Source organism: Neopelma chrysocephalum, unplaced genomic scaffold (genome assembly GCF_003984885.1).
Source record: "Neopelma chrysocephalum unplaced genomic scaffold, ASM398488v2 Primary Assembly neopelma1_82, whole genome shotgun sequence".
Classification (NCBI taxonomy): Eukaryota; Metazoa; Chordata; class Aves; order Passeriformes; family Pipridae; genus Neopelma; species Neopelma chrysocephalum.
This window is the reverse complement of record NW_020897744.1, coordinates 2,062,233-2,086,663: the sequence shown is the minus strand read 5'-3', so window position 1 is coordinate 2,086,663 and position 24,431 is coordinate 2,062,233. Positions and strand designations below refer to the sequence as shown.

The 24,431-nt window shown below is 49.7% G+C and overlaps 2 protein-coding genes across 5 annotated transcripts in view; one reads left to right on the top strand and one right to left on the bottom strand.

Moving 5' to 3' along the window:
• The window catches only part of SUPT6H (SPT6 homolog, histone chaperone), a 28,183-nt gene extending 6,215 nt beyond the window's left edge, over positions 1 to 21,968 (top strand). For all 4 annotated transcript variants that reach the window (XM_027690894.1, XM_027690895.1, XM_027690896.1 and 1 more), the window contains 35 exons: positions 196 to 348; positions 528 to 598; positions 1,160 to 1,355; positions 2,063 to 2,147; positions 2,520 to 2,793; positions 4,002 to 4,103; positions 4,575 to 4,688; positions 5,143 to 5,232; positions 5,719 to 5,861; positions 6,127 to 6,278; positions 6,777 to 6,875; positions 7,031 to 7,160; positions 7,270 to 7,420; positions 7,821 to 7,975; positions 8,495 to 8,690; positions 8,946 to 9,085; positions 9,164 to 9,281; positions 9,380 to 9,456; positions 9,632 to 9,767; positions 10,194 to 10,331; positions 10,652 to 10,819; positions 11,479 to 11,606; positions 12,642 to 12,849; positions 13,329 to 13,476; positions 13,724 to 13,866; positions 14,630 to 14,770; positions 15,845 to 16,040; positions 16,175 to 16,413; positions 16,692 to 16,805; positions 16,919 to 17,043; positions 17,503 to 17,615; positions 18,013 to 18,090; positions 18,176 to 18,342; positions 19,682 to 19,863; positions 20,034 to 21,968. In XM_027690894.1, coding sequence (XP_027546695.1) covers positions 196 to 348; positions 528 to 598; positions 1,160 to 1,355; positions 2,063 to 2,147; positions 2,520 to 2,793; positions 4,002 to 4,103; positions 4,575 to 4,688; positions 5,143 to 5,232; positions 5,719 to 5,861; positions 6,127 to 6,278; positions 6,777 to 6,875; positions 7,031 to 7,160; positions 7,270 to 7,420; positions 7,821 to 7,975; positions 8,495 to 8,690; positions 8,946 to 9,085; positions 9,164 to 9,281; positions 9,380 to 9,456; positions 9,632 to 9,767; positions 10,194 to 10,331; positions 10,652 to 10,819; positions 11,479 to 11,606; positions 12,642 to 12,849; positions 13,329 to 13,476; positions 13,724 to 13,866; positions 14,630 to 14,770; positions 15,845 to 16,040; positions 16,175 to 16,413; positions 16,692 to 16,805; positions 16,919 to 17,043; positions 17,503 to 17,615; positions 18,013 to 18,090; positions 18,176 to 18,342; positions 19,682 to 19,863; positions 20,034 to 20,220 — 5,057 coding nt within the window. In that variant the 3' untranslated portion in view covers positions 20,221 to 21,968. The remainder of the gene's footprint in view (positions 1 to 195; positions 349 to 527; positions 599 to 1,159; positions 1,356 to 2,062; positions 2,148 to 2,519; positions 2,794 to 4,001; positions 4,104 to 4,574; positions 4,689 to 5,142; positions 5,233 to 5,718; positions 5,862 to 6,126; positions 6,279 to 6,776; positions 6,876 to 7,030; positions 7,161 to 7,269; positions 7,421 to 7,820; positions 7,976 to 8,494; positions 8,691 to 8,945; positions 9,086 to 9,163; positions 9,282 to 9,379; positions 9,457 to 9,631; positions 9,768 to 10,193; positions 10,332 to 10,651; positions 10,820 to 11,478; positions 11,607 to 12,641; positions 12,850 to 13,328; positions 13,477 to 13,723; positions 13,867 to 14,629; positions 14,771 to 15,844; positions 16,041 to 16,174; positions 16,414 to 16,691; positions 16,806 to 16,918; positions 17,044 to 17,502; positions 17,616 to 18,012; positions 18,091 to 18,175; positions 18,343 to 19,681; positions 19,864 to 20,033) is intronic.
• Positions 21,969 to 22,993: 1,025 nt separating this feature from the next.
• The window catches only part of PROCA1 (protein interacting with cyclin A1), a 1,913-nt gene continuing 475 nt past the window's right edge, over positions 22,994 to 24,431 (bottom strand). The window contains exons 2-3 of the mRNA XM_027691007.1: positions 23,645 to 23,912; positions 22,994 to 23,567 (exon numbers count right to left, since the gene is read on the bottom strand). Coding sequence (XP_027546808.1) covers positions 23,045 to 23,567; positions 23,645 to 23,912 — 791 coding nt within the window. The 3' untranslated portion in view covers positions 22,994 to 23,044. The remainder of the gene's footprint in view (positions 23,568 to 23,644; positions 23,913 to 24,431) is intronic.

Below are 24,431 nucleotides of genomic sequence, written 5' to 3'. Positions count from 1 at the left end.
CCTCTGCAGAGAGAGCATGAGACCACGAGACAAGAAGTGGGGTTCTGGCATGAGCAGCTGGCTGGGTTCTGTGTCAGTAAAAGTGTTAAATTAAAATTGTGTGGATGGTGTGAAGGAAGATGCTGCTTGCCCAGAGCCAAGTCTCCGTGGATAACCAGTGAGTAAATGTCTAACACATGCTGTTCTCCATCCCAGATGAGGAAGAGGAGGAGCTGAATCTCGATGATCAAGATGAGCAGGGGAACCTGAAAGGATTCATTAATGATGATGACGATGAGGAAGAGGAGGAAGAAGCCAGTGACTCTGGAGACTCTGAGGATGATGTTGGCCACAAAAAGAGAAAGCGCAGTAAGTTTTATGATGATTGTTCATATCAGTAGAATGCTCTGACACTGACCTGCCAGGGAGCAGAGCTCTCCCTCTGCCCTGGGTGTCTGCATGGGTTGGGTAAGCTGTACCCTTCTTGGCTTAGTGCTTTCCCAGATTAGTAAAGAGAGAGAGTAACTCATCTCTGGTCACTTCTCTAGCTTTTGATGACCGTCTGGAGGATGATGATTTTGACCTCATTGAAGAGAACTTGGGCGTTAAAGTCAAAAGAGTGAGTTGTGTTGCCATGCTGCTGTTAATGGTGTGGTGTGTCTTAGCATGAAGGAGGGTGGGCTCTGGCCTGGAGTGAGCAAGCAGTACCTCTCCTGCTCCTGACCTCTTGGAAAGAGAGAGCTGAGTGCTTGAAGGAATCAGGATCTCTCCTTGCCCAGGCAACTGGGAACTGTCTTCCTGGAGTTTGCAAAACACTTTGATTCCTAAAGTCTGCTATACTCCTCCCTTCCCACCTCTGTGAGACCATCTCATGTTCCAGTAACTTTCTCCTGTGTGTTGCTAACCTCAACGTCAGCACAGGCTATTATGGGCTCTAAAGCTCTTTCTGTAACAGTAGAAGTACATCAAGCCAGGCCAACAGTGGTGGTGACAGCACACAAGTGACACAGGCACGGCTCCTGAGGGGGTGGCTCTTGTCCCCTGCAGGCCTGCACTGGGTTCCATCCTGCTCCCTCTCAGGTGCCTGCAGAGGAAGTGCAGTGCTGGCCTGGCAGAGCCCACACTGAGCTCAAGTGCTGTGCCAGGGATTGTGGGCACTAACGAGGCGTTTTCCTTGCAGCAAAAATTCAGACGTGTGCGAAAAATGTCTGATGATGAGGATGATGAAGCAGAAGACTATGGAAAGGAGGAACATGAGAAGGAAGCCATTGCTGAAGAAATCTTTCAGGATGGTGAAGGCGAGGAAGGAGGGGAAGCTGTTGAAGCTCCTGTTGCTGCACAAGAAGAGGAAGAAGAGGAGGAGGAAGATGAATCTGGTGCGTATGGATGGTCTGAAGTTTGTTGTAGGATTAAAACACAGGAACAAAGTTCAGACTTTCTCTGAGCTATAAGTAACCAAAGGCTGTGACCCTTTGTGGTAAAGCTCTTGTTGGTCTAATTGGTACAATCCCTAGAATTAAACATTTCTGGGTAACAGGTTTAGTTTGTCTGTCTAAACGACTTTGTGCAGGAGCACATTATGTGTGCTGAGATCTTGAATATCTTCCCTAAGCTGCCTCAAAAATGAAAATGCTTCACAGAAAGGGGGTCAAGGCACTGTTTAGTACCTAGTGCATGCCTGCCCTCCTTCTCTTCAGCATCAGCCTGTCACCAGTGCTACTACCATACCCAAAGAGTTTCAGGAATTCTTTCTACCTACTGTCCAAAGCAGGCATGCCTCTTCTGACTGCATTTCCAGTGCACTGCTTTGCAGCTAATTGCCAAATGGCTTTGCCTGTGTCTGGAAGTTTGTTCTAGCTTGTTACTGTGGTTTAGACTCCTGGAATGTCTGAGGTTGGTGGGGGAGATGCTGTGGGGAGCTGGGCAGACTGACAGCCAGCAGCAACCTAAGTCTGTGGTGGAAGCTCATAGTTGTTGGGCAGCAATAGTTGCTGCACAGTCTGTCTGAGCTGAGCTTTGTCAGAGGTACTAGTTGATTATCCAAGTGTCCTGACCGACCACTGAATTGTTTCTCCATGTCCAGACATTGATGACTTCATTGTGGATGATGATGGACAACCTCTGAAGAAGCCAAAATGGAGAAAAAAGCTTCCAGGATACACAGATGCGTAAGTATTGATTGGAAATTGGCCTGGAGCCTCGAAAACAGTGCTCAGCTTACTTGGTTCTTGCAACTGCAGAGTGATTCAGCTTGTGGTTGGATACCACTGGTCTCTTTCCCAAAGGGAACCTGGTAGATTTAAACATAGAGCTTTTAGTGTTTAATTTATGAAACACGTGACTCCTGGATTTTTTAAAAGGATACCAAAACCATGCCCTCAAGCATGTAAAGCTCAGAATTGTGTACCTACCCATGATTTTTTAGACAGGGTGGAAAACTAAAGCATCGACTTAGGTACCCCTGGCCTCTTCTGTGTGGCTGGAAGGGTGGTCTGTGAACTGCACCCTGGGGCTGAATGATAGGGGTTTTTTCCTTCCAGTGCTTTGCAGGAAGCCCAGGAAATCTTTGGTGTGGACTTTGACTATGATGAGTTTGAGAAGTACAACGAGTACGATGAGGAGATGGAGGAGGAATATGAGTATGAGGATGAAGAAACCGAAGGGGAGACCCGTGTACGACCCAAAAAGACCACCAAGAAGCGCGTCAGTCGGCGTAGCATCTTTGAGATGTACGAGCCCAGTGAGCTGGAGAGCAGTCACCTAACGGACCAGGACAACGAGATCCGCATGACAGACATGCCTGAGAGATTCCAGGTGAGGGAAGGGGTTGAAGGTGTGCAGACAGAAAGCATTTCAGCTCCCACCGAGTGTAGCAGGGCTGGGACCTGCAGGCCAAGAGCCACTTGGCTGCTGAATGGATTTTGGCATCTCTTTTTCCTTCTTTGAAGAATCCTCCCTGTCAAATTATAGGCTAAAACTGCATTCAGGCCTGTCAGTGGCATGGGAACTGTGGTACCTGTGTGAGCTCTGTTTTAGCTCTGTGACAGTTTCCCTGTGGCCACTGGGTGCCAGTATTGTACTACTGGGAGTGGCACAGGGCTTGGGCTGTGCTGAGATGGCTTTGTGCTGGATGCTGTTAGAAATCCCTTGAGCTGGACCTCTGGATAGCAAGAGATGCAGTGCCAGAGAAGGTTTGGGAAGGTTTCTAGCCTACCTGTGTCCCAAACAAAACGTAACTGCTGTAACCCACTTTATTTGAAATGACCGGGACTTACACTGCTCTCAATACCAAGTGCTGTTTGTGCTGCAAGGAATCATATTTTGGTCTTAATTTTAGCCTGTACTCAGATTTTCACTGAACAGTCCATTTCCCTTTAGTGTATGTTAATGTAATTCTGTGCAGAGATTTGTTACCCTACTCTGTTAAATGGGATGTGTGAAGCTGCCAGTTTTCTGAAGGACCTTTTTTTCCCATGCCAGTCTGTGCAGCACAAGGGAATGCTGCCTGTGATGTCTTCTGGCTGTATGTGGCCTGTTCACACGTTTTGTCATCTTCATGCATGTCAGTGGTGATTAGAGCAGGCCCCCTGAAAGAGAAGTGGCTGAGACTAAGAGCCCAGAGAGGGTTTAGAGCTGCTTTATGTTCTGTTACTCCGTGGCTGCAGCAAGAAAAGTGGTACCAAGGCACAGATAGATTGGAACAGGATGTAACTGCAGAGGGTTTGGGAGTCTGGTAGGAAGTGGAGATACCCTGACTTGATCTTCACAGATTTTGCACCATTGCAGGCCTTTCCAAGAGCCTTTGACAAAACTGTTGTTGCCTTTACCTAGTGTAAAGCTGGTGCAGGTTTCCTGTGTGCTCAGAAGGTGCAGATGTTGAAATGCTATCCTTGGCACCCCGTGTCTGAGGGACCCACAGGCAACCTGCAGCTCAAAACAATCATTTCCAGGCTTCTTGAAAGCATGGCAGTGCAAGCCCTGGTGTTGCATGTGCCTCTGCTCATGCTGTTGTCTCTTCACAGCTGCGATCCATCCCGGTGAAGAGTGCTGAAGATGATGAGCTGGAGGAAGAAGCTGACTGGATTTACAGGAATGCATTTGCAACTCCCACCATCTCCTTGCAGGTAAAGAGCTATGCCTGGGACTTTTGTCCTAAGAGGGCTTGAAGGCACTGCAGATTTCCAGCCTGGAGACGTTGGCCCAGGAGTCTGCTGAGAGGAATGTAATGCCCTTCCTTTCTGATTTTGAGCAGGTCATTTAACATGCATATCTTCATTTTCATGTCCATGAAACAGGACAAAAAGGAACACAATGAAGTTGAAAGAATAATTGTCAAGAATGCTTGAGAAATCTTTGAGCCACTGTGCACTTAGGGCTAAATTAGTATTAGCCATGATCTGCTTTTGGCCATCAGTTACCTTGGCCAGGTGCTGCTTTTCCCTTTTTCTTTAAGCCTCTCAGGGCTGGGATCTAAATCCAAGTGTGTATCTAAGTCTGCATTCCCGACTAACAAAAGAACCACAGCTGTAGCCTGAGGCTGCTCTTTTAAGGGGTCAGCTCAGGAATAGAACACAATGTGTGTTTCTCCTCTTTAGGAGAGTTCTGACTACCTTGACCGTGGACAAGCCAGCAGCTTCAGCCGAAAGGGGCCCAGCACCATCCAGAAGATTAAAGAAGCCCTGAATTTCATGAGAAATCAGCATTTTGAGGTAATTTGCAACTCTGCTTCGTTACCAAGGTCTGGATTGCTGTCTGCTTATCCTGACAGGATCAGCAGGGCTGCTGGAAGCATTTGGGGCAGCACATTAGAAGGGGCTGTGGCAATGCAGGATTTTAAGGCTTGTTTGATGGGGCTGCTGTCATTGTCTTTCCCTGATTCTGGACAAATTGATGCTAAATAAGGTGGGGAACTTCAGAGTCTTTTGAGCCTTGCTCAGTCCATCCAGCCTGTTCTCTGAGGTGTTGCCTGATGTTGCAAAGTTTTGTGTCTGATGTGGTATATTCTTCAGTGAGTAAGATCTCAGACATGGCATGGTACCTGTCCTACACTGCTGCCCCATTAGTTTGTTCTCCCACATGGAACAGGAGCTTTCTCTGGGGTCCTGGCTGCCAGGAACAGGCCAGTCTCCAGCACAGTGGTGATGAGTCTCATTTCTGACCCAGGTCCCATTCATCGCCTTCTACAGAAAGGAGTACGTGGAGCCAGAGCTGCACATCAATGACCTGTGGAGGGTCTGGCAGTGGGATGAGAAGGTGAGGAGTGTTTTCCCTGCTGGTTGTCCCATCAGCATTTAACATGTCTTTCTACCTAGCCTGATGCTTTCTACACGTTTTGGTTTGGCTGTGGAGACCTTGTGTGTTTGACTTTTTCTACCCATGTCTTTTTGCATATTTGCTGTCATGTAGTAGTAGGGGATATCTGACAAAATAGGATTTAAACCAGTCCTTCCCCTTCACTGAGTTTTTTTTGTATAGTGACCTTTTCTGTCAGCAGTGCAAGTTCTTTCTCTACTGTCAGGTAGATCCAAACCTAGATTCTTTTTTTCCGTTAATATAATCCATCTCTGAGATGAGACCTGCCACATGTGACGTTTGGGCTTGGCCAGTCTTGAAGATTTTGATCATTATTTTTATATGACAAGTATCCCAAGATCCTTGGAGACCCTGCTTGGGAAGGGAGGAGAAAGTTGACCCACTGCAATGGTGTGTTTCACTGGAATCCTTTTATTCTCATGTCAGTGGACGCAGCTGAAGATCCGCAAGCAGAACCTGACACGACTGTTTGAGAAGATGCAGGCCTATCAGTATGAACAAATCTCTGCTGATCCAGACAAGCCCTTGGCTGATGGAATAAGGGCCCTGGATACTACTGACATGGAAAGGTATGGTGCCATGGCTTCCTTATGTTCATTCCAAAATGACTTAAAATCTGCGTTGCCTCGCCCAAACAGCACAGGCTCTCTGGCCGCTGTAAAGCACTGATTTTAGCCTCCCCACAAAGCCAGTAATGAGAAATACTTAAAATTCTTTTGGAGGATGAGCCCAAGGGCTCCTTCTGCCTGACCTGTGCCAGAGCAGGTTCCTGGAGTGCTCTGCCCATGGCTCAGCTGCAGGCAGGGTGTAACGTGCTGGCTGTGTGTGCCGTAGGCTGAAGGATGTGCAATCCATGGATGAGCTGAAGGACGTGTACAATCACTTCCTGCTGTACTATGGGCGAGACATCCCCAGGATGCAGAACGCTGCCAAGGCTGCTCGCAAGAAGCAAAAACGTATCCGAGAGGATGGTGAAGAGGAGGAAGGTTTGTCTTCCCAGATTTCATAGTTTCCTAATTCTGGGCTGCTTCAAAACCCTGGTTCAGAAGAAACTAATGAGAAAGTCTGTTGAAAAGCCCATATGTTTGCACAGAGCATCTCTGCTGTTTGCTTTTGTCTCAATTTAATCCTTGGTCTTCCAGGCGCCTCTGAAAATGTTTAGTTTGCCACACAAGGTGCTCTTTCCAATGGAATATGAATAGCACCCCTCATGGCAGGGGCCAAAGCAAGGATTACCCACCTTGATGTGTGTCTTAATGTACAACCCAGTCACAGTGCCGTTAAAACTGCCAGAGACTGAAACTGAAGATAGCATTTGCACTGTGTTTTCTAACCCTGAATAGTTTTAAGGCTCCTGTGACCTTTGAGATGTGTTTTTGGGATTAGGGACTTCGTTGCACAATTTAGGTTGTGTTTATTCCCTTTGCTGTGCTTCTGACATGCTCCAGCTGTCTGGATGCCTCTGTAATGTATCCTTCCTACAGGTGAAGGGGAGGACGCCGAAGATGATGAGCAGAAAGGGCCTGAGCTGAAGCAGGCTTCCCGTCGGGATATGTACACCATCTGCCAGGCAGCTGGGCTGGGTAAGGCTGTGCTCTGTTGTGCTGACTCTGCAGTGGCCTGGCCCACATGCTCTGCTGGGTGCTGTGACTTACCATCAGGAGGACTGATGGTTTTGCTCACTATAAGCTACAGTACCCTTGTCCTCATTCGGTTTTTGTTGTTTTTCTTTTCCCAGATGGCCTGGCTAAGAAATTTGGTCTGACACCTGAGCAGTTTGGAGAGAATCTCAGAGACAGTTACCAGCGTCACGAGACAGAGCAGTTCCCTGCAGAGCCCCTGGAGCTGGCCAAGGATTATGTGTGTAGGTCAGTGTGGGGGGATCTTTGTGGAGGTCCTGTGGACATGACACAAGCGAGGGGATCTGGGGACATTCTCAAGCCCTAAGCCTTCATGTTGCCTTTTTTTTGCTTGTAGTCAATTCCCAAGCCCTGAAGCTGTGCTGGAAGGAGCGAGGTACATGGTGGCTTTGCAGATAGCCAGGGAGCCTTTGGTCAGACAGGTCCTGAGACAGACTTTCCAAGAGCGAGCTAAAATCAACATCTCACCAACCAAAAAGGGGAAGAAGGTAAGAAAACAAGCCCTGACTCTGTGGGTCAATTCAGGGAAGGATCTAAATAACATACAAATGCTTGTTCTCCTATGTCAGTGTCAGCTCTGAATAAATATCAGAGCAGCATGTGAGCTGGGCTGTTGCAGAGGCTCAGCAGTGTGCTGCATTTTTGGTCTCAGCGTTTCACCAGGCCTGATTCTTGCTGTTGAGATGTTGCCTTCAATTATTGGAACAGTCTCTGTTTCTCTGAGACTGGGCAGAAATTCCACTGTGTCCTGCTGGGGAAGGAAATGCAGACTGGCAGGCATAGGGCTGAGGGGGTATTGAATAAAATCCATTGTCTGCTGTGGTATACAGAAGGGTCTTTCTTCATGAATGCCCTATATGCATGCTTACTGTCTCTCCTCTTTCCCAGGATATTGATGAAGCCCACTATGCCTATTCCTTTAAATACATGAAGAACAAACCTGTGAAGGAGCTGCGAGATGACCAGTTCCTGAAAATGAGCCTGGCAGAGGACGAGGGACTGCTCACTATAGATATCAGCATTGACATGAAAGGAGTGGAGGGGTGAGTTCCCACTGGCCATGCCATCCATGCCTTGGCAGACCTCGTTCATCCAGTGCTGCTGTGCACTTAGAGCTCCTCTGTAACCCAAACTGCTCCTGGAAGTCATGGCCTGGTAGTTTTCTGCACCTTAATGTCAAACAGCCTCTTAGGGTCTTGCTTTTTCCATCATCTTAGTGAAAACTTAATTAGACATCTATCTTACTCATTTGAAGGCAAACTTTGAAGCCTTAAGGATTTTTGTGTGATGATTGTTTCCCTACAATCCTCACAGAGTGCTCCTTGGTTCCTTCCCTTCACATCTGGGTGGCCACACTATGCAATATGGGTGGGTTGGAGTGGCTGTGATCTGTCTACAGCATCACTTCTGCAGCTAAAGCAGTGCTTGATGGGAGGGTTGGCTCCTTAATTTTTCCAAACAGCTTCCTGGATCTGAGGTGTTGCTGTTACATCCCTGTGCAGGAATCTGTCAGTGAGGGTGTCAGTGCAGGCGTCTGGAGCCTTTCCTCTCCTTTCTTGCAGTTATGGGAGCGACCAGACGTACTTTGAGGAAATCAAACAGTTCTATTACCGGGATGAGTTCAGCCACCAGGTGCAGGAGTGGAATCGGCAGCGCACAATGGCCATTGAGCGGTCCCTCAACCAGTTCCTCTACGTGCAGATGGCCAAAGAGTTGAAGAACAAGCTGTTGGTGGAGGCCAAGGAGTATGTCCTAAAGGTGAGATGAAACAGAGGTGGATTTGAGTCAGAGCTGGGGTTACAAACACCAACAGTCCTGCAGCGTGCTGGGGATAGCTGCTGACAGGCCATACACAGGTCCTTGGGGAGAAGGAGAAAGAGGAGGCAGGCAGGGATTGAGTCTGGTTCTTCTGCCACCTTGAGCAGTCCATGACCTTGCCTCCAGAGAAGGGCTGTGCCAAGGCATGTGCATTGGATTTCCTCACTCCTCTCTCCCCTTTCTCTGCTCTGCCAGGCGTGCAGCCGCAAACTGTACAACTGGCTCAAAGTCGCTCCTTACCGGCCTGATCAGCAAGTGGAGGAGGACGATGATTTCATGGATGAAAACCAAGGGAAGGGGATTCGTGTGCTGGGCATTGCGTTTTCATCAGCCAGGTAGGAGGGAGGGAATGGCCTCTGGATGCATGTCCAGCTTTAGCAGTTTTCCATGTCTGAGTTGTCTCTGTTTTACAGGGACCACCCAGTGTTTTGTGCCCTTGTTAATGGAGAGGGTGAGGTTACAGACTTCCTACGATTGCCACATTTCACAAAGAGAAGGAACGCCTGGCGTGAGGAAGAGAGGGAAAAGAAGGTGAGCCTCGGTGCAGCTATCATTGAGATGAATGTAGGCAGCTCAGGACAGAAATCCTCTAGCTGTTCTACTTTGGTCTGTCTTGCTTTCATTTCCAGGCCCAGGATATTGAAACCTTGAAAAAATTCCTCCTGAACAAGAAGCCTCATGTGGTGACGATTGCAGGCGAGAACAGGTCAGTCTTTGTGTTCCTTCCATTTCCCAGTCTCTTTGCAGTCCCTTCCTCATGCCTGTCCACATTTCACTGTTTGTGTCCATGGTGGGAGGTAACCCTTTGGGGTTGTATCCCTAAGTGATTCCAGGACCCAGCTTTGTGCTCTCCTCTCAATCCCCTTGCCGTCTCTCCCTAGGGATGCTCAGATGCTGATGGAGGATGTAAAGAGAATTGTTCATGAGCTGGACCAAGGGCAGCAGCTGTCCTCTGTCGGAGTGGAGCTGGTGGACAATGAATTGGCCATCCTCTACATGAACAGCAAGAAGTCTGAGGTGAACCCTCTGTTACTCCAGCTGTCCCTTAGTCTGTTGCTAGTTCATGCTGTGTCATCCTCCATTTGTTGTGCTGGTCCTGCCTTACGTCATCATGTGCCTCATATGATCCATCCAGTCAGTCACGTACTGATCTTTGGATCAAGGCAAAACATCTTACTTAGGCTTCTCTGAAGAGATCAGCACCAGCAGATGTACAAAGTGGATATTGATGTGCTCTGAAATGAATCTTGCTCAGCTGAGTGAGTCAGATTGTTTCATTCCTAATTGCAGCAGAGCTCCTGGGAGCCTTTGACCTCAGCCTTCTTTGCTCTGAGCACCAGATGCTTCCCTTGCTCTAATCCCTGACTGACGTGGTTTTGCTGCTTGTGCTGCAAAGTGTGAAAATAGCTTCAGGGTTTTCCCTGATTCTCTGTCCTGTTGCAGAATGAATTCCGGGATTACCCACCTCTGCTGCGTCAAGCCGTCTCCCTCGCTCGCCGCATTCAGGACCCCCTCATAGAGTTTGCCCAGGTCTGCAGCTCTGATGAGGATATTCTCTGCCTGAAACTTCACCCTCTGCAGGTAAACTTCCCTTGTGAGATCCTTGGGCAAGGAATATCCTTCTCTGCAAAAAGAAGGTGGCTTGTGAGGGTTTGCTGTCAAAGGAAAGGTTTCCAAGTTGAACTGGTGCAAGTTGAACTGTTCTGTGCCATATTCAGGCTACACAGCATCTTTTTTGTGTTGCTTCTTTTAGCTTGTGAGCCTTTAGGCTGTTCTCTAGGGTAACTCTGAGGTGCAACACAGCTCCTGGGAGCCAGTGTGTTGTATTTGCCTCAGCTTTCTATGGCAAAGTGTTGCACATATCCATCTCCTCCAAGGCTAACGCCTCTTCTCTCTGCCAGGAGCACGTGGTGAAGGAGGAGCTGCTGAATGCCCTCTACTGCGAGTTCATAAACCGTGTGAACGAGGTGGGGGTGGATGTCAACCGGGCCATCGCTCACCCCCACAGCCAGGCTTTGCTGCAGTACGTGTGTGGCCTGGGACCACGCAAAGGCACTCACCTGCTAAAGGTAAGGAGGCTTCTGTCCCTGCCTGCAAAAACAGTACATCACCAACAGTGGTAGGAGATGAGTCAGGGTCCCTTGTGGCAGATGCAGCTGACAGCTCTGTTGACATGTGTTTTACCATGTGTTGCCTCACTGCGCCTCTCCCTGAAGCTATACATGGACTTATGTCCTTGATAGACCCAAACAGCTCAGCAGATCCGTCAATCCTAGACAGCTCCCAAACCCACGGGAGTGGATGCACTGTTACAGCGTCAAGACACCTCCATAGTGTGGAAAACACCAGGCAAAAAGCCAACGCTTTTCCTGAGAGTTGGAGCTGTTTCCATGCAGAATCATCTTCTTTCATACAATGTTGAGACACGGGCAGGGAGCAACAACTTATGAGTTGTGATGGCTGCGTGTCAGATGCTTTGAACACAACAGTGTCCAGCGTGAGTCCTCTACTTTTCCCGGAGAATCACAGAATAGTTTGGGTTGGAAAGGACCTTAAAGATCATCTTGTTCCAACCCCCCTGCCATTGGCACAGACACCTTCCACTAGACCAGGTTACTCAGAACCCCATCCAGCCTGATGTTGAAGACTTCCAGGGATGGGTAGTCCACAACCTTGGGCAATCTTGTGTTTGAATAGCAGGGTTTATACTCTTGCCTCTCTCTCCCAGATCTTAAAACAAAACAACACACGTCTGGAGAACAGGACCCAGCTGGTTACGATGTGTCACATGGGACCCAAGGTGTTTATCAACTGTGCTGGCTTCATCAAAATTGACACAGCATCACTGGGTGATAGGTGGGTATTGGGATGTATTTGATGCAGTTCAGGGTATGGAGTTTACATGAGCAGCAGACTGATTTGTTCCCTGGAGTCCAAGTTCCCAGGGCTTTCTGTGGGGCCCCTCTGATTTCTGGCCAAGTTCAGATATTGCTGGTTATTAATCTGATTCTTAGGGGCACCTAAACTTGCACAGCAGCAGTGTGAGCTGCAGAATATGAATTATATAGTTTGCTCTTGAGTGAAAGACCCTTTGTGATCAAGAGGAGCTAAACTAAAACCAGTTGTTCCCTCACAGTTGTCAGTAGCCCATGTGCTCTTCACCTTAGTTTCTTCCTGATCCTACTAACAGTATTTTATTTTTCTAAAGTTTCAAACTTGAGTAATAACTCAGCAATTTGGCTTCCTCTTAAACCAGTAGCAATACTGGGAAGTCTATAGAGCATTAAGTAACTGGTAACTACACAAGAGGTGTTTTGAGGACAGCTGTAACCTAGTTTCTGAACCTCTGACTCACTGCTTTGCACAGAAGGGTCACTTGCTGGAAACATGCTTTCTCCGGGGTTTTTTGCTTTTGGAAAGCAGTCTAAGGAAGGACACCTGGCTGAATACCTACACTGAGTGATCCAACAGTGCTAGAACCCTTGGTTCTTGCAGGATACAAATCCCAGAAGTGCAGGGGGCAAAGTGTTGCCAAAGAGCTCAATGCAGATGGCTGTGCTGCCACTTGGCAACACTGACTTTATATGAGGAGGGAAACTGCAGAGAGCTGTGTGCTCAAGGAGCAGCTGTAATACACAGGGATCAAATCCACAAAGCATCCAAAATGCCTGGCTGTATCTTTGCAGTGTGGGAGCTGCAGACTGGAATTTGCCAGGTCTTGCCTTGGCTCCTGTTGATTAAGCAATGAATAATTCATCATGTCCTTTTTAGAGTAGTTTGTTCTGTGGAGGGCAAGTGATGGTGCTCAAGAGTGTGCTTGATTATTGAGCCTGCAGGAACAGCTGGAAGCCTCAGAGCCCTTATCTGAACATTGCTTTGGTTTTATTTCAGCACTGATTCCTACATCGAGGTCCTAGATGGGTCCAGGGTCCATCCTGAAACTTATGAATGGGCAAGGAAAATGGCAGTGGATGCTTTGGAATACGATGAGTCAGCTGAGGATGCTAATCCTGCAGGAGCTCTGGAGGAGATCTTGGAAAACCCTGAGCGCCTGAAAGACCTGGATCTCGATGCCTTTGCTGAAGAACTGGAAAGACAGGTGTGCTGGGGGTTCCTGATGCTGAGAACAGAGGAGAAGCTCTGCTGCCCAGCTCGGATTCTCTTGTTTTATAGCTGATGACACTTATCCTTTTTAGGAGCTGAGCATTATCTGTGCTGTTGTAAAATGTATAAACAGCCATGATGAGAATTCAGTGTCTGACAGTGGCATGTTGTAAATGCTTGCAGAAAGTACACTTGGAGCAGAGGGAGGAGGGAGGCAGGAGACAGTAATTAAACTATTAAACCATTTAAACCGTTCTCCCCAAAATTATCTACCATTTTTTATGAATATGTTGGTATTTTTGACCTCCTTAACATCCTGTGGCTGAGTTCCACAGGTTGATGGTGCCCAGCACATTCCTCTTTTTTAAATTTGCTGTTTGATAAGTTCCTTGAGTTCTTCCATAACTTACAATGGATTCCCTACTGACCTTCTTCCTGCTGCTCATGCCTTTATAACCTTTGAATCCCACACAGGGCTACGGTGACAAGCACATCACTTTATATGACATTCGAGCTGAACTAAGCTGCAGATACAAGGACCTGAGAACACCATACCGTTCTCCAAACACAGAAGAGGTTTTCAATATGCTGACTAAAGAAACTCCAGAGACATTTTATATAGGTACATCCCTGTTTACATCCCTGCTTTTGTCATAAGTTGACATGGACGTGTAAAGGTGGGGCAGAGGGATGTTGGTGAGCGTGATGTTGGGACAGTGTTGTGGTTGCGTGTATGTGAAGCATACCTTTTCAAAGGTACCTGAGTAGTCTCCTATCACCTTCATGCCTGAATGACTACCTTAGATGGAAGGAACTGCCCAGCTCTGCAGTTTTTCAGTCTTTCCTTCTACTCTCCCATCACACCGCAGGTAAAATGATCATCTGCAGCGTGACTGGGATTGCCCACAGGCGCCCGCAAGGAGAAAGCTACGACCAGGCCATACGGAACGATGAAACTGGCCTTTGGCAGTGCCCTTTCTGTCAGCAGGATAACTTCCCAGAGCTCAGCGAGGTGGGGCTGCTTCTCCTACCGGGCCTGCCTTTGTCAGGAATCTGCTATCAGCAGGCTTGAGCCTTGTTTTGGGTTCTTGGGAGACGAGGTATCGGAGCCAAGATTGTGTCTGCAGTGCCCCAGGATCCCAACCTGATGTGGCCTTTGGCTGCAAATATAATCTGTTCCACTTTTGACTAATTGCTTCAGTATAGATTTGACAGGTCCTTTATGGCTACATTATGGATTTTAGTGAACTGGGCTGAGTGAAATGTACCTGGGGCTAAGCTGACCAGTGCTCTGCAGATACATAAAACATGTTTGTTTGTGCTCTGGGATTGTTTTATGCAGAGAAATTGCCTGTGACACTGAGAACAGAAGGTTCTGCCACCTTCTTAATTTTAAGAACTTATCTGGACCCCCTGCTGCTTAATGCAGCTGTACTTTAGGTCTCTTCTAAACACTGTGAATTCCAGCCTGGGTAATCTGTGACTCTAAACCCCTATAGCATTCATTAAGCAGCAGCCCTGGCTGCAGGCTGGTGTTCAGGGTCTAAAAATGTTCTGACCTTCCCGGTTGCAATGTCCCATAAGCTGAGCAGAACTGGAGTAGGAAGATTGCGTTACTGGGTAGCATTTGTTGAAGTCCTCTGTCCCCTGCCCTTCTACAAGTCTTTGCTGGCTGCACCACTTTGCTGACACAGCTTTTGGACTTGTTTGAGTGTGAACTGCTGGGGCTATTTTGTTTCCATGCTGAATGACTTCTTCCTGTTGCCTTGCTCAAGGTTTGGAACCATTTTGACAGCGGTTCCTGCCCAGGTCAGGCCATTGGAGTGAAGACACGTCTGGATAATGGTGTTGCTGGCTTCATCCCAACAAAATTTCTTAGTGATAAGGTGGTCAAGCGGCCGGAAGAAAGGGTGAAGGTATGAAAGCAGTGGATTTTCCCATATCCAGCAAGAGCTGGAAGAGCGTGGACCCAATACCAAAGAATCAGAGTTTGCTTAATAACACTGTTCCTTAAATGACTTTTCCAACCTTATTTTCATTTAAGGTCTTTAAATCAGCAGGAAGTTCAGGTTCTGGTTAGTGTCCTTCTCCCACAGTGCAAATCTCCCTTGGCAGCTGGTGGAACCCTGTTAATCAGTTAACACGTTGCACTTTGGGAGGATTTATTGTCGTCTGGCTGAAGTCTGGGTTTAGGAGACCAGAAGGCATTCTAATGCAGAGCTGCCCTTTGTTTCTGGCTTTCTAAAAAGCTCAGAGAACTGCTTTTGCATAGGCAAGGGTCATTTTCCCTCTCATAGCTTTTCTCCTCTCTCAGTTAATTAATGGAGCTCATCAGTTACTGGTCTTGCTCAGGACATGGGTTGGGGTTCTGAAAGGAACAGAATAAGACATTTTTACCACGTGATAAAATAGAGGTTTAGCATTTTTGCTGTCTGTTGGGGTCCCCAACAGTCCATGCAGGTGATGGATAATCCTGTAAGCTCAGAGGTCTCAGCATTTCTTTAAAGAGTTATTAATTAACTTCATTATGGTTAAGTGAACTAAGACATTACAGTTTTTGTGGGGGTATTTTATGCCTCTCAGTTTACTAGGGAAGTCCTTTGGGTATCTGCTTCTGAACAGACTTAACTGCTTTCTTGCACATCTTGAAGTCCAGTTTTGTTGCTCCTATTGGTAAAGATATTTAAAATAGAAAAGATGATTGTTCTTATCCTCCAGACATGCAGTTTTCTGTGTGGTATGGGGCACAGGCAGTGGATATGCTGGAGAACTGTACATTTTTCCTTTAATCTCTTTTGATTCTGATTGTGTTGGGGATCAGCTGATTTTTATAGAAAGATCACTTTTAAAGGTTGTGTGAGTCTGAAGGAGGTGAGGTAATTTGTACCTCCAGATTGTCAGTGTGATCCCACACGGATCACTTGGTGGTGAAGGGAGGCTGGTGTAGCTGCCAAACCTGCTGCTCACCTTTCCCTGCACCTCCTCTGCAGGTGGGAATGACAGTTCACTGCAGGATCATGAAGATTGACATTGAGAAGTTCAGTGCAGACCTGACCTGCAGGACCTCAGACCTCATGGATAAAAACAATGAGTGGAAGCTGCCTAAAGACACCTACTATGACTTTGACTCTGAAGCAGCGGATCACAAACAGGAAGAAGACATGAAAAGAAAGCAGCAGCGGACAAGTGAGTCTCCAGTTTTTAACTCCACTGTATCTCCAGCCTTCCCAGAATGCTTCCAGAAGAATCAGCACATTAGATATATAGCTGCATTAAAGCAGTTCCTCTTGGAAGCCTGAACACTCTGCTTTGTTCCCTAGCGTACATCAAGAGAGTAATTGCTCACCCATCATTCCACAACATTAGCTTCAAGCAAGCAGAGAAGATGATGGAAACCATGGACCAAGGGGACGTGATTATCCGGCCAAGTAGCAAAGGGGAGAACCACCTGACTGTCACCTGGAAGGTCAATGATGGGATTTACCAGCATGTGGATGTCCGGGAAGAGGGCAAGGAGAATGCCTTCAGCCTGGGCTCCATGCTTTGGATTAACACAGAGGTAAGAGCCCTCCAGAGCATGCCTGGGAAGGAGTTGGTCAGGAAGAAGTACCTATTTGGCAGGATCAGGTTGGTACAGCCTTTCTGTCCTTGCAGCTGCTTTCAGACTAAGCCTAACCCAGTGCAGTTCTCCAGGTCTTTAGACAATACTCAGCTCTTTTTTTTTTTTCTCAAAGCATCCAGCCTTGCTGTGCAGAATGTATGACTAAGAGCTATTTAGTAGAATAAGAGTTCATCATCATGCACCCTAAATACTTCTTTAAATGTTTTTGTTCAAAGGAATTTGAAGACCTGGATGAAATTGTTGCTCGCTATGTCCAGCCAATGGCTTCTTTTGCCAGAGACCTGTTGAATCACAAATACTATCAGGACTGCAATGGTGGAGACAAGAAGGTAAGCCTGTCCTGGGATGTGGTAGCTTCTGTAGGAAGATATCCATAGGCTCTGTGTGTTGCTGAAAATGTAGGCTCCCCTGGAGCATTTATCTTCTTTCTCTCTACAATTAGAAGCTGGAAGAGCTGCTGATAAAGACCAAGAAAGAGAAGCCAACATTTATTCCATACTTTATCAGTGCCTGTAAAGATCTACCTGGTAAATTCCTCTTGGGATATCAGCCTCGAGGCAAACCAAGGTAAGTCAGAATCAAGCCCGGCATCTGCACTGAGTACTGCCAGTACCACACCTCAGCTGATTGCTACCAGTTTTTCTTCCAACTCTGTCAGTATCCTTGTGAGTCATGCCTCCCCTTTCCCAGAATTTGGCCTCCTGGCAGTAGAGGACCCAAGTCTAGCAGTAAATCTCACCCAGTAAATCTCCCCTGTTTCTTAACCAGCTGAGTGCCACAAGCAGCACTGCCCTGTGCAGTGGATGTCATGGGAGTGTAGGCAGGGATTGATGGATTTTGCATGGAAAGGAAGGGTATTTTGGAGCAACTGTGTGAAAATCAAGTGTCTTGGGTAGGTCTGTCAGTTCATTATCAGTACAGCCATCACCTGAGTTTGTAGGCCATGACAGTTCTGACTGACCTGTTAGTGACAGGTATGGCTCTAAAGCAGCCTGTGATCTCTTGTGCTCTCACTGCTCCTCACAGGATAGAGTATGTGACAGTGACACCAGAAGGATTCCGCTACCGGGGCCAAGTCTTCCCTACTGTAAATGGACTTTTCCGATGGTTTAAGGATCATTATCAGGACCCTGTTCCAGGTGAGCACCCCACAACTCTAGTGCTGTTTGTTTCCTGGATGTCATGCAATAGTTATTAAAGGACAGTTTCCTGTTCTTTGTCCCTAAAATGACCCAGGGTTTTCTATATGTGGGAGGTTCCAAAGCAACACCCCAAGTGTTTGCCTTCTGTAGACCCACTGAGAGCTCTCCTGAGAGTTAATCCTTCAGCCAAATGGGCTGTACAGCAAAGGCTGGATCAGTCCCTTTCCTCTCCCTTGTCTCCCCCACCATGCACTGCAGCACACACCATTCCCTGGTAACAAATCATTGTGCCAGAACAGATATTGCCTCAATTTTTGTCAAATTCTGAGTTTAAGGCCAGTGGCAACTCTTCTGGGAGAACTAATCTGCCTCTCTTGGTTTGTGTTTTATACAGGTATTACCCCCAGCAGTAGCAGTAGGACCAGGACTCCAGCCTCCATTAATGCTACTCCAGCTAACATTAACCTGGCAGGTCAGTGCAGGCCATTCCTGGTTGGAACTGGGACGTGAGCTCCTTCTCCAGGCTCTTCATCTCACACGACGTGTCTTTTTTGCAGACCTGACACGTGCAGTGAACGCTCTACCACAGAACATGACCTCCCAGATGTTCAGTGCCATCGCTGCTGTGACAGGCCAGGGACAGAACCCAAATGCCACCCCTGCCCAGTGGGGATCCAGCCAGTACGGCTACGGAGGCAGTGGAGGCGGCAGCAGCGCGTACCACGTAGGTGTCACTTAAATTTTGAGAGGAGGTGCTGCTGCCTTCTCCTTGCTGCTAGAAATGACCCCATGGGGGCTCTGCTGAGAGCCTAAGGAGTCCCTCATTGCGTGGGATCACCCAGTCCTAGTTTTGTACCCATGGTGCTGCACAGGGGAGCCTGGCTGGATTCTTGGACCAGGTTTCCTCTTGCCTCCCGTGACTGAAGAAATGAGGCGTGTAAGACAACCCTGCTCCGGGGGGGAGTTGAAGCAAGTAGCAAGCTGGTCTGGCCCTCAAGGAATGTGGCAGGGTGGAGAGGTAGGATCCAGCGGTGAGGGCACACAACCTTCTGATTGTGCCCCTGAATTGGCAACGTGAGCTGCCAGTGGAGGAGATTAGCTGCGAAACTATGCGCTGAGTTTGCAGGGCTTTTCAGCTCAGCGCGCTAATCTCCGACCTGCACCGGCGGGCGAACACCTCAGCCTGACCCACCACCCAGAGGCTTTGCAGGGAGTAAGATGGAAGTGGACAGTTTTGGCTCATGCTGAAGCCTTTCTTCATGTGTGCTGGTGCCTGCCCACTCCCAGCCCATGCTCCCAGCTGACACCGAGGCTGATCCCAGCTGCAGAAGGACTGAGGAGCCTGGGTACAAGAAACACACCCAGCTGTTAGACCAAAAGAAGAGATGCTGCAAGACGAGGCTTGCAGAGAGGAGTGATCCTCCTTTGGAGCACCTTGGGAGGCTTTCAGGGAATTTGGCACAGTGAACGCTGAGCTGGGGATAGGCAGAGACTGTGGATAGCTCGATGTATTAATCATCAAGACATCTGAAGAAAAAGGGAGGTGAACACTGGGAGGCAAAGAAACTAAGTGCTCTATGGGACAAGCAGCCAGCTGGCTTGGGATATGGGAAGGAGCCATCTCGGAGCTGCTGCATTTTCTCTGCAGCCTGCAGGGGAAGAACTCATCTGTTCTTTGTGCCCACTGCAGGATGTCACTGCTGTTGGCTTGCTCCAACTGTCTCTTGTGCCCCTTGCCTTTGCTTGGCTCTAGCATCTCCCCTTGCAGCCTGTGAACAAAGGGGTGAACAAAGAGGGTAGACTGTGCTGGCCCTGCTGGCCCAGGTTGGGTGGGAGATCAAAGACTCTCAGGGGAACAAATGTCCTGTGCTCAGCAAGGTGTTGCTTCTCCTGCTCTGCAGCCGCCCATTCCCTGGGCAGTGCCCACTGCCACCCTCTCCTTGCCCAGGTGAGGGGCCTGGCAGGGCTGGGAGTGTGCAGAAAGGGCGAGCAGGGCAGTGCAGAGCCCCCCACAGCCTAGCAGGGTTCACCCTCTGTCCCCTAACAGCCTCTGCTCTCTGCAGGTCTTCACGACTCCAGCACAGCAGCCGGTGGCCACCCCTCTGATGACCCCCAGTTACTCCTACACTACTCCCAGTCAGCCGATCACCACGCCCCAGTACCAGCTCCAGGCCAACACCACACCCCAGTCCACCCAGTCCCAGGCACAGGCATCGTCCAGCTCCAGGCAGAGGCAGCAGCCAAAGTGAGTAGCTCGTATCCATCTGTGTCCTGTCTCCTTGTCTTTTGTTGATTTTTGTGGAAGCAGCATGGTGGGGTTACCTTGTACCTTCCTGTGTGGAACCCTTGGGGAGGGAAGGAGGGCAGGGAAGCTTTGCTGGTAGCACATTTCACCTTCTGCCCATGTCCTTGCAGGACCAACAGCCACGCTGCCATCGACTGGGGCAAGATGGCCGAGCAGTGGCTGCAGGAGAAGGAGGCTGAGCGGAGGAAACAGAAGCAGAGGTTGACCCCTCGCCCGTCCCCCAGCCCCATGATCGAGAGCACGCCCATGTCCATCGCGGGGGACGCCACGCCGCTCCTGGATGAGATGGATCGATAGGACCTGACCCGGAACCTCCGCTCTCTTCTCCAGGAAGGGGAAAGGAGAGGGAACAATTGGAAACAACTTCCCTTCCCTTAGACATGTAACTCCTGTTTTATACGTCGTGGGATGGTGGGAAATGACTCTTGGTGACGTGCACCTGAGCGAATGAATAGACTTGGCAGGGCTGGTTTAAAAATATATACTATATATAAGAAAAATATATCATAGAAAGGAACACTGCATCGGCCTCTGCGTTCCAGGCTCTGGTTCCAAGCACCTTGGAAGCTTAGCAGACATGAGGTCAAAGGAATCTGTCCTTATACATGCTCAGCAGTCTGCTTTCACCCCAAAGACTGGGAAGCAAACGTAGCTGAAAGTGCAGACCGTCAGCCTGGAGTGAGCCTGTCTCCTTTGGATTCTCCTAAACCCTGACTGTCACCTCTTCTTGTCCCAAGACCACAAAGCAAAGCCACGGGGGGTTGTGACAAGCAAACCGGAGTTCTCAAAAAGTTCCTGTTGTTGTTTGCTCCATGTTTCCGTGTGTGACAGGCTCAGCGGAGCCTGTGCCAACCCCCAGCTGTGTCCGGAGGGATCCAGCACAACAGCTCGGGGTCTTGCCGGAGATGCAGCTGTTGTACCAAAGGCTTGCTCTCTCCTCTGGCTTCTTTTGGAACAATATTTATTTAGTTTTGATTATTATTATTTTTTTTTTAATCAGACTGCGAAGTAACGGCAGCTTCCCCGAGCGCGGGGCAGACACGGGGGCTAAACTGCTGCGGCGGAGCAGCCCGGAGTGCATGGCATCCTCCTCCATACCCGCTTACCCTGCCCAGCTGTAACCAAGAGGGGTGAATAAATAGTGTTTTTACTGAATGCTAGTTGAGAGGTTTACTGCCTGCACCCTGCCCTTTCCCTTAGGATTTGCTCAGAGCAGAGTTCCGTGGTGGAAGTTGATGCTCCTTCTTCCTTTTGGTGCTTGGTGTTGCCTTCTATGTGCTGAAACTGTCACAGAGAAGCTGATTTCTGTTGTTAAAAAATGTTTTGTTTTGGATGAGTCGTATAGAGGCGTCACACTGACACCAGGAGCTCCCAGAGGCCCGTGGCTGTTGGGTTGGGAGAGGTACTGGGAGGGGGGTGAATAACGTGGATAACTTCAGTGGTGTCAGAAACAGCCCAGTGCAGTGTCCCAGAGGGACTGCCAGCGATGGGGAGAGACATTTCTGAGAGGGAAAGTTCCTGCTGCACACACTCTCCTCTCTCCTGCTTTGTTAGTAGGGATTTTCTATGGAAGCAGAGTCTTTGTTCCTTCCAAGTGCTCCTGGTCAGCCTCCTTTGCTAGGAAATGAGCAGGAACAGCAGATCTTAGGAAACAAAGGTCTTTTTTGCATGTAAATGCTCCTGAAGAATGGCAGCAACCCGGGAGACAAAGCAAAGCTCTTTCCACAGAGAAATGCAGGTCCTGGCTTCATTTCCACCCCCTCTGCAGTGCTGGGGGGCTGACAGGGTCCTGTTCCTCACAGAACCACCCAGGCTGGACCAGAGAACCACGGGCTGGGACCTGCAGCTCCGAGGTTGCAGGTGGACTAACCTGGCACTGTTTTCTTTATTTATGAAACTGTATGCTGGGAATTTGACTGGGAGCAGCTTCATACCAGTTGGACCTGTAAGTGGGAGGGGGGACTGGTTATGTATTGTTGGTTTCTTTTTGGCTGTCTTTGTTTTTAGTTTTCCCTTGCCATTAATAAAAACTCTACTTTTGGGAAGCTGCCCATGTGGCACAGGTCTGTGCTTCCTGCCGTGATGCTGTGGCTGCCACAGGGGCTTTGCTCCCATTAGCAGCACTGGACAGGGAGTGATGTCTCCCTACAACCTTGGTATTCCCCCCTGGGCTCCTGTGATCCGCTTAGGTCAGGGATTTGGGATTGCTCCGTTCACTCCTCCAGGAGCAGCAGGGTTTGCATGAGGCAGCTCTGCTCTCTGACCCCTGTGCTGTCTGATCTCCTGAGGCGAAACAGGAGACAGGGCTCAGCTCCTGTAATTCCAGCCTTTTCTGGTCCTGGTATTTGATGCTGGTGCAGGAGGATCTTTCTGCCGCCTCACCAGGACTCTGGGCTGAGCCACGCTCCTCCTTGGCAAGCACTTTGGAGGAGTGGAGGCAATGCCCTTGGGTCCTTGGGCCCAGTTCCTCACTAGAGGAGACCAGGCACGATCCCCATCCACGAGGCAGAGACACAGGCAGCATTCCCTGCCCCAGCTCTTCCCAGGCAGCATCTGCCTTTGTCCTAAGGCTGGAAAAGCTTCTATTGTCCCAGGCTAAGGAGCTTTTGTAGGCGTTTGAGGAGCCTTCAGGGAGGGCCAAGGCCCTGTTCCTCCTCCCAGAGCAGCCATTGCTGGGGGCTGCAGAAAAGAAGTCAGTGCTGGTGTGGGAGCACTGGAAAGGCAGCAGGTTAAGAGGATGAGGGAGATGGGGTGGTGCAATTCAGAGAAATTCCAGAGAAAAACATGCCTGGGGAGCTGGAATTTAACCCTTTGTAGCAGGGTAGCTAAAATTGGGGCTCAGCCCTGTGCCAGTGTGGGCCTGGGAGCTGTGTCCCAGCCAGAGCAGGGACTCATGTCCCCAGTGCCCAGGACAATGGTGGGAGCTGTGAGCAACAGCTCAAACCCCTCAATACCCACTCAGCTCCGCGTGTTACCCTCCCGTGGGATCAGCCCTGGGATTTCCCCTGGATACCACCCCCAGTGCCATCCTTTCTCCCACAGACAGGGCTGAGGCAGCACCATCTACTCAAGCAGATGTAACTTTATTTCACAGCCAAGACCCGCATGGGACGACGGGGGCTCAGGATTCTCGTGTGGGCTTGGACTCAGCTTTGCTTTTCAGCCTCTTCTTTCTGTTCCTCTCTTTCCTCCTCCCCTTCCCGCTGGCAGTAGGGACCGGGGATGGAGTGGCCGGTGTTGGCTCCCTGCCCAAGCCCTTCTGCACTGGCGCATCACTCAGGATGGTGTTGGATGCTTCCTCCCAGGATGGCAGCAGAGCCCAGGAGTCCTGGCCCGCAGAGGGATCAGTGGGGGCAGCAGGTGCAGGACGGCTCTGCGCCCCCTTTTCAGAAGAGCCTTTCTTTTTCAGACCTTTTCCTTTCTTTTTCTTGTCTTTCTTCTTCCCCTTCCTCTCTTTCTTGGCTGACTTGAGGGCTGTCTCAGTGTGATGGTCCACAGGGAGGGTTCCTCCACCCACGCTGTTCCAAGGGGGGCTCAGAGGGACCCCCCTGGGCCTCGCTGCCCGGTCGATGAGCTCCCCACCAAACTCGTACAGCACTGGCTCCCTGGGCACCGCGACGGCCACCGTGTTGTACGCCTTGCACCTGCAGAGAGAGGAGGCACCAGGGGAGGTGACCTCCAGTGGGGCCAGGCGGGGGGGACGGTGGTGGGAGGCACTCACCAGACATAGAGGTAGGGCTCCACACACTCCTCCTTGTAGGTGAACTCGAAGCAGGGCACCTGGATGACGTTGAAGAAGGCCTGGCCCACCGCCCGGGAGGCCGTGTCGTTCACCCGCCGCAGGCACTCCTTCAGCCTGCGGTCGCAGTCGCAGTGGCTGATGGTGTGCCAGCGCAGGTTGCGGTACCCGTAGCGCGCGGTGAAGGGGTGGATGACGTGCTGGCAGTGGTCATGGTCCCGGCAGCACCGGTCTGTGTCCCGGTGCTCCCCTGCAGGGAGGTGCAGGCAGAGCTGAGGGGCCTGCACGCGTGGGCTGGGGCTAGATGGGATTGGGATCAGGGCTGGAGGGGGGCTGAGCTGTGCTAGGACTGGGATTGGGGTTAGATTTGACTGAGCTGGGCCTGGAATCGTAGTGGGATGGGTAGGGACTGCGACTGGGCTGGTGCTTGGGTGGGGACAAGGCTGGCACTGGGATGGGGACTGGAGCTGCACCAGCATCACAATGGGGATGAGACTAGGACTAGGCTGGGGTCAGGAAGGGTCCAGGACTGGACCAAGACCAGGAGACGGTCTAGGCTGAGATCAGGATAGCAACTGGGAGTGCACCAGCAGTGGAATGGGGACCGGAATGGAAGTGGGACAGACCACAGATGAGGCTGGGGACAAAGAGTGGATCAAGACTGGACCAGCACAAAGATGGATTAGTCTTTTGATAGGGACTAGGCAGAAATGAACTGGGACTGGACCAGTGCTTGGCTGGGGACTGAACTGGGACAGACAGGGATTGA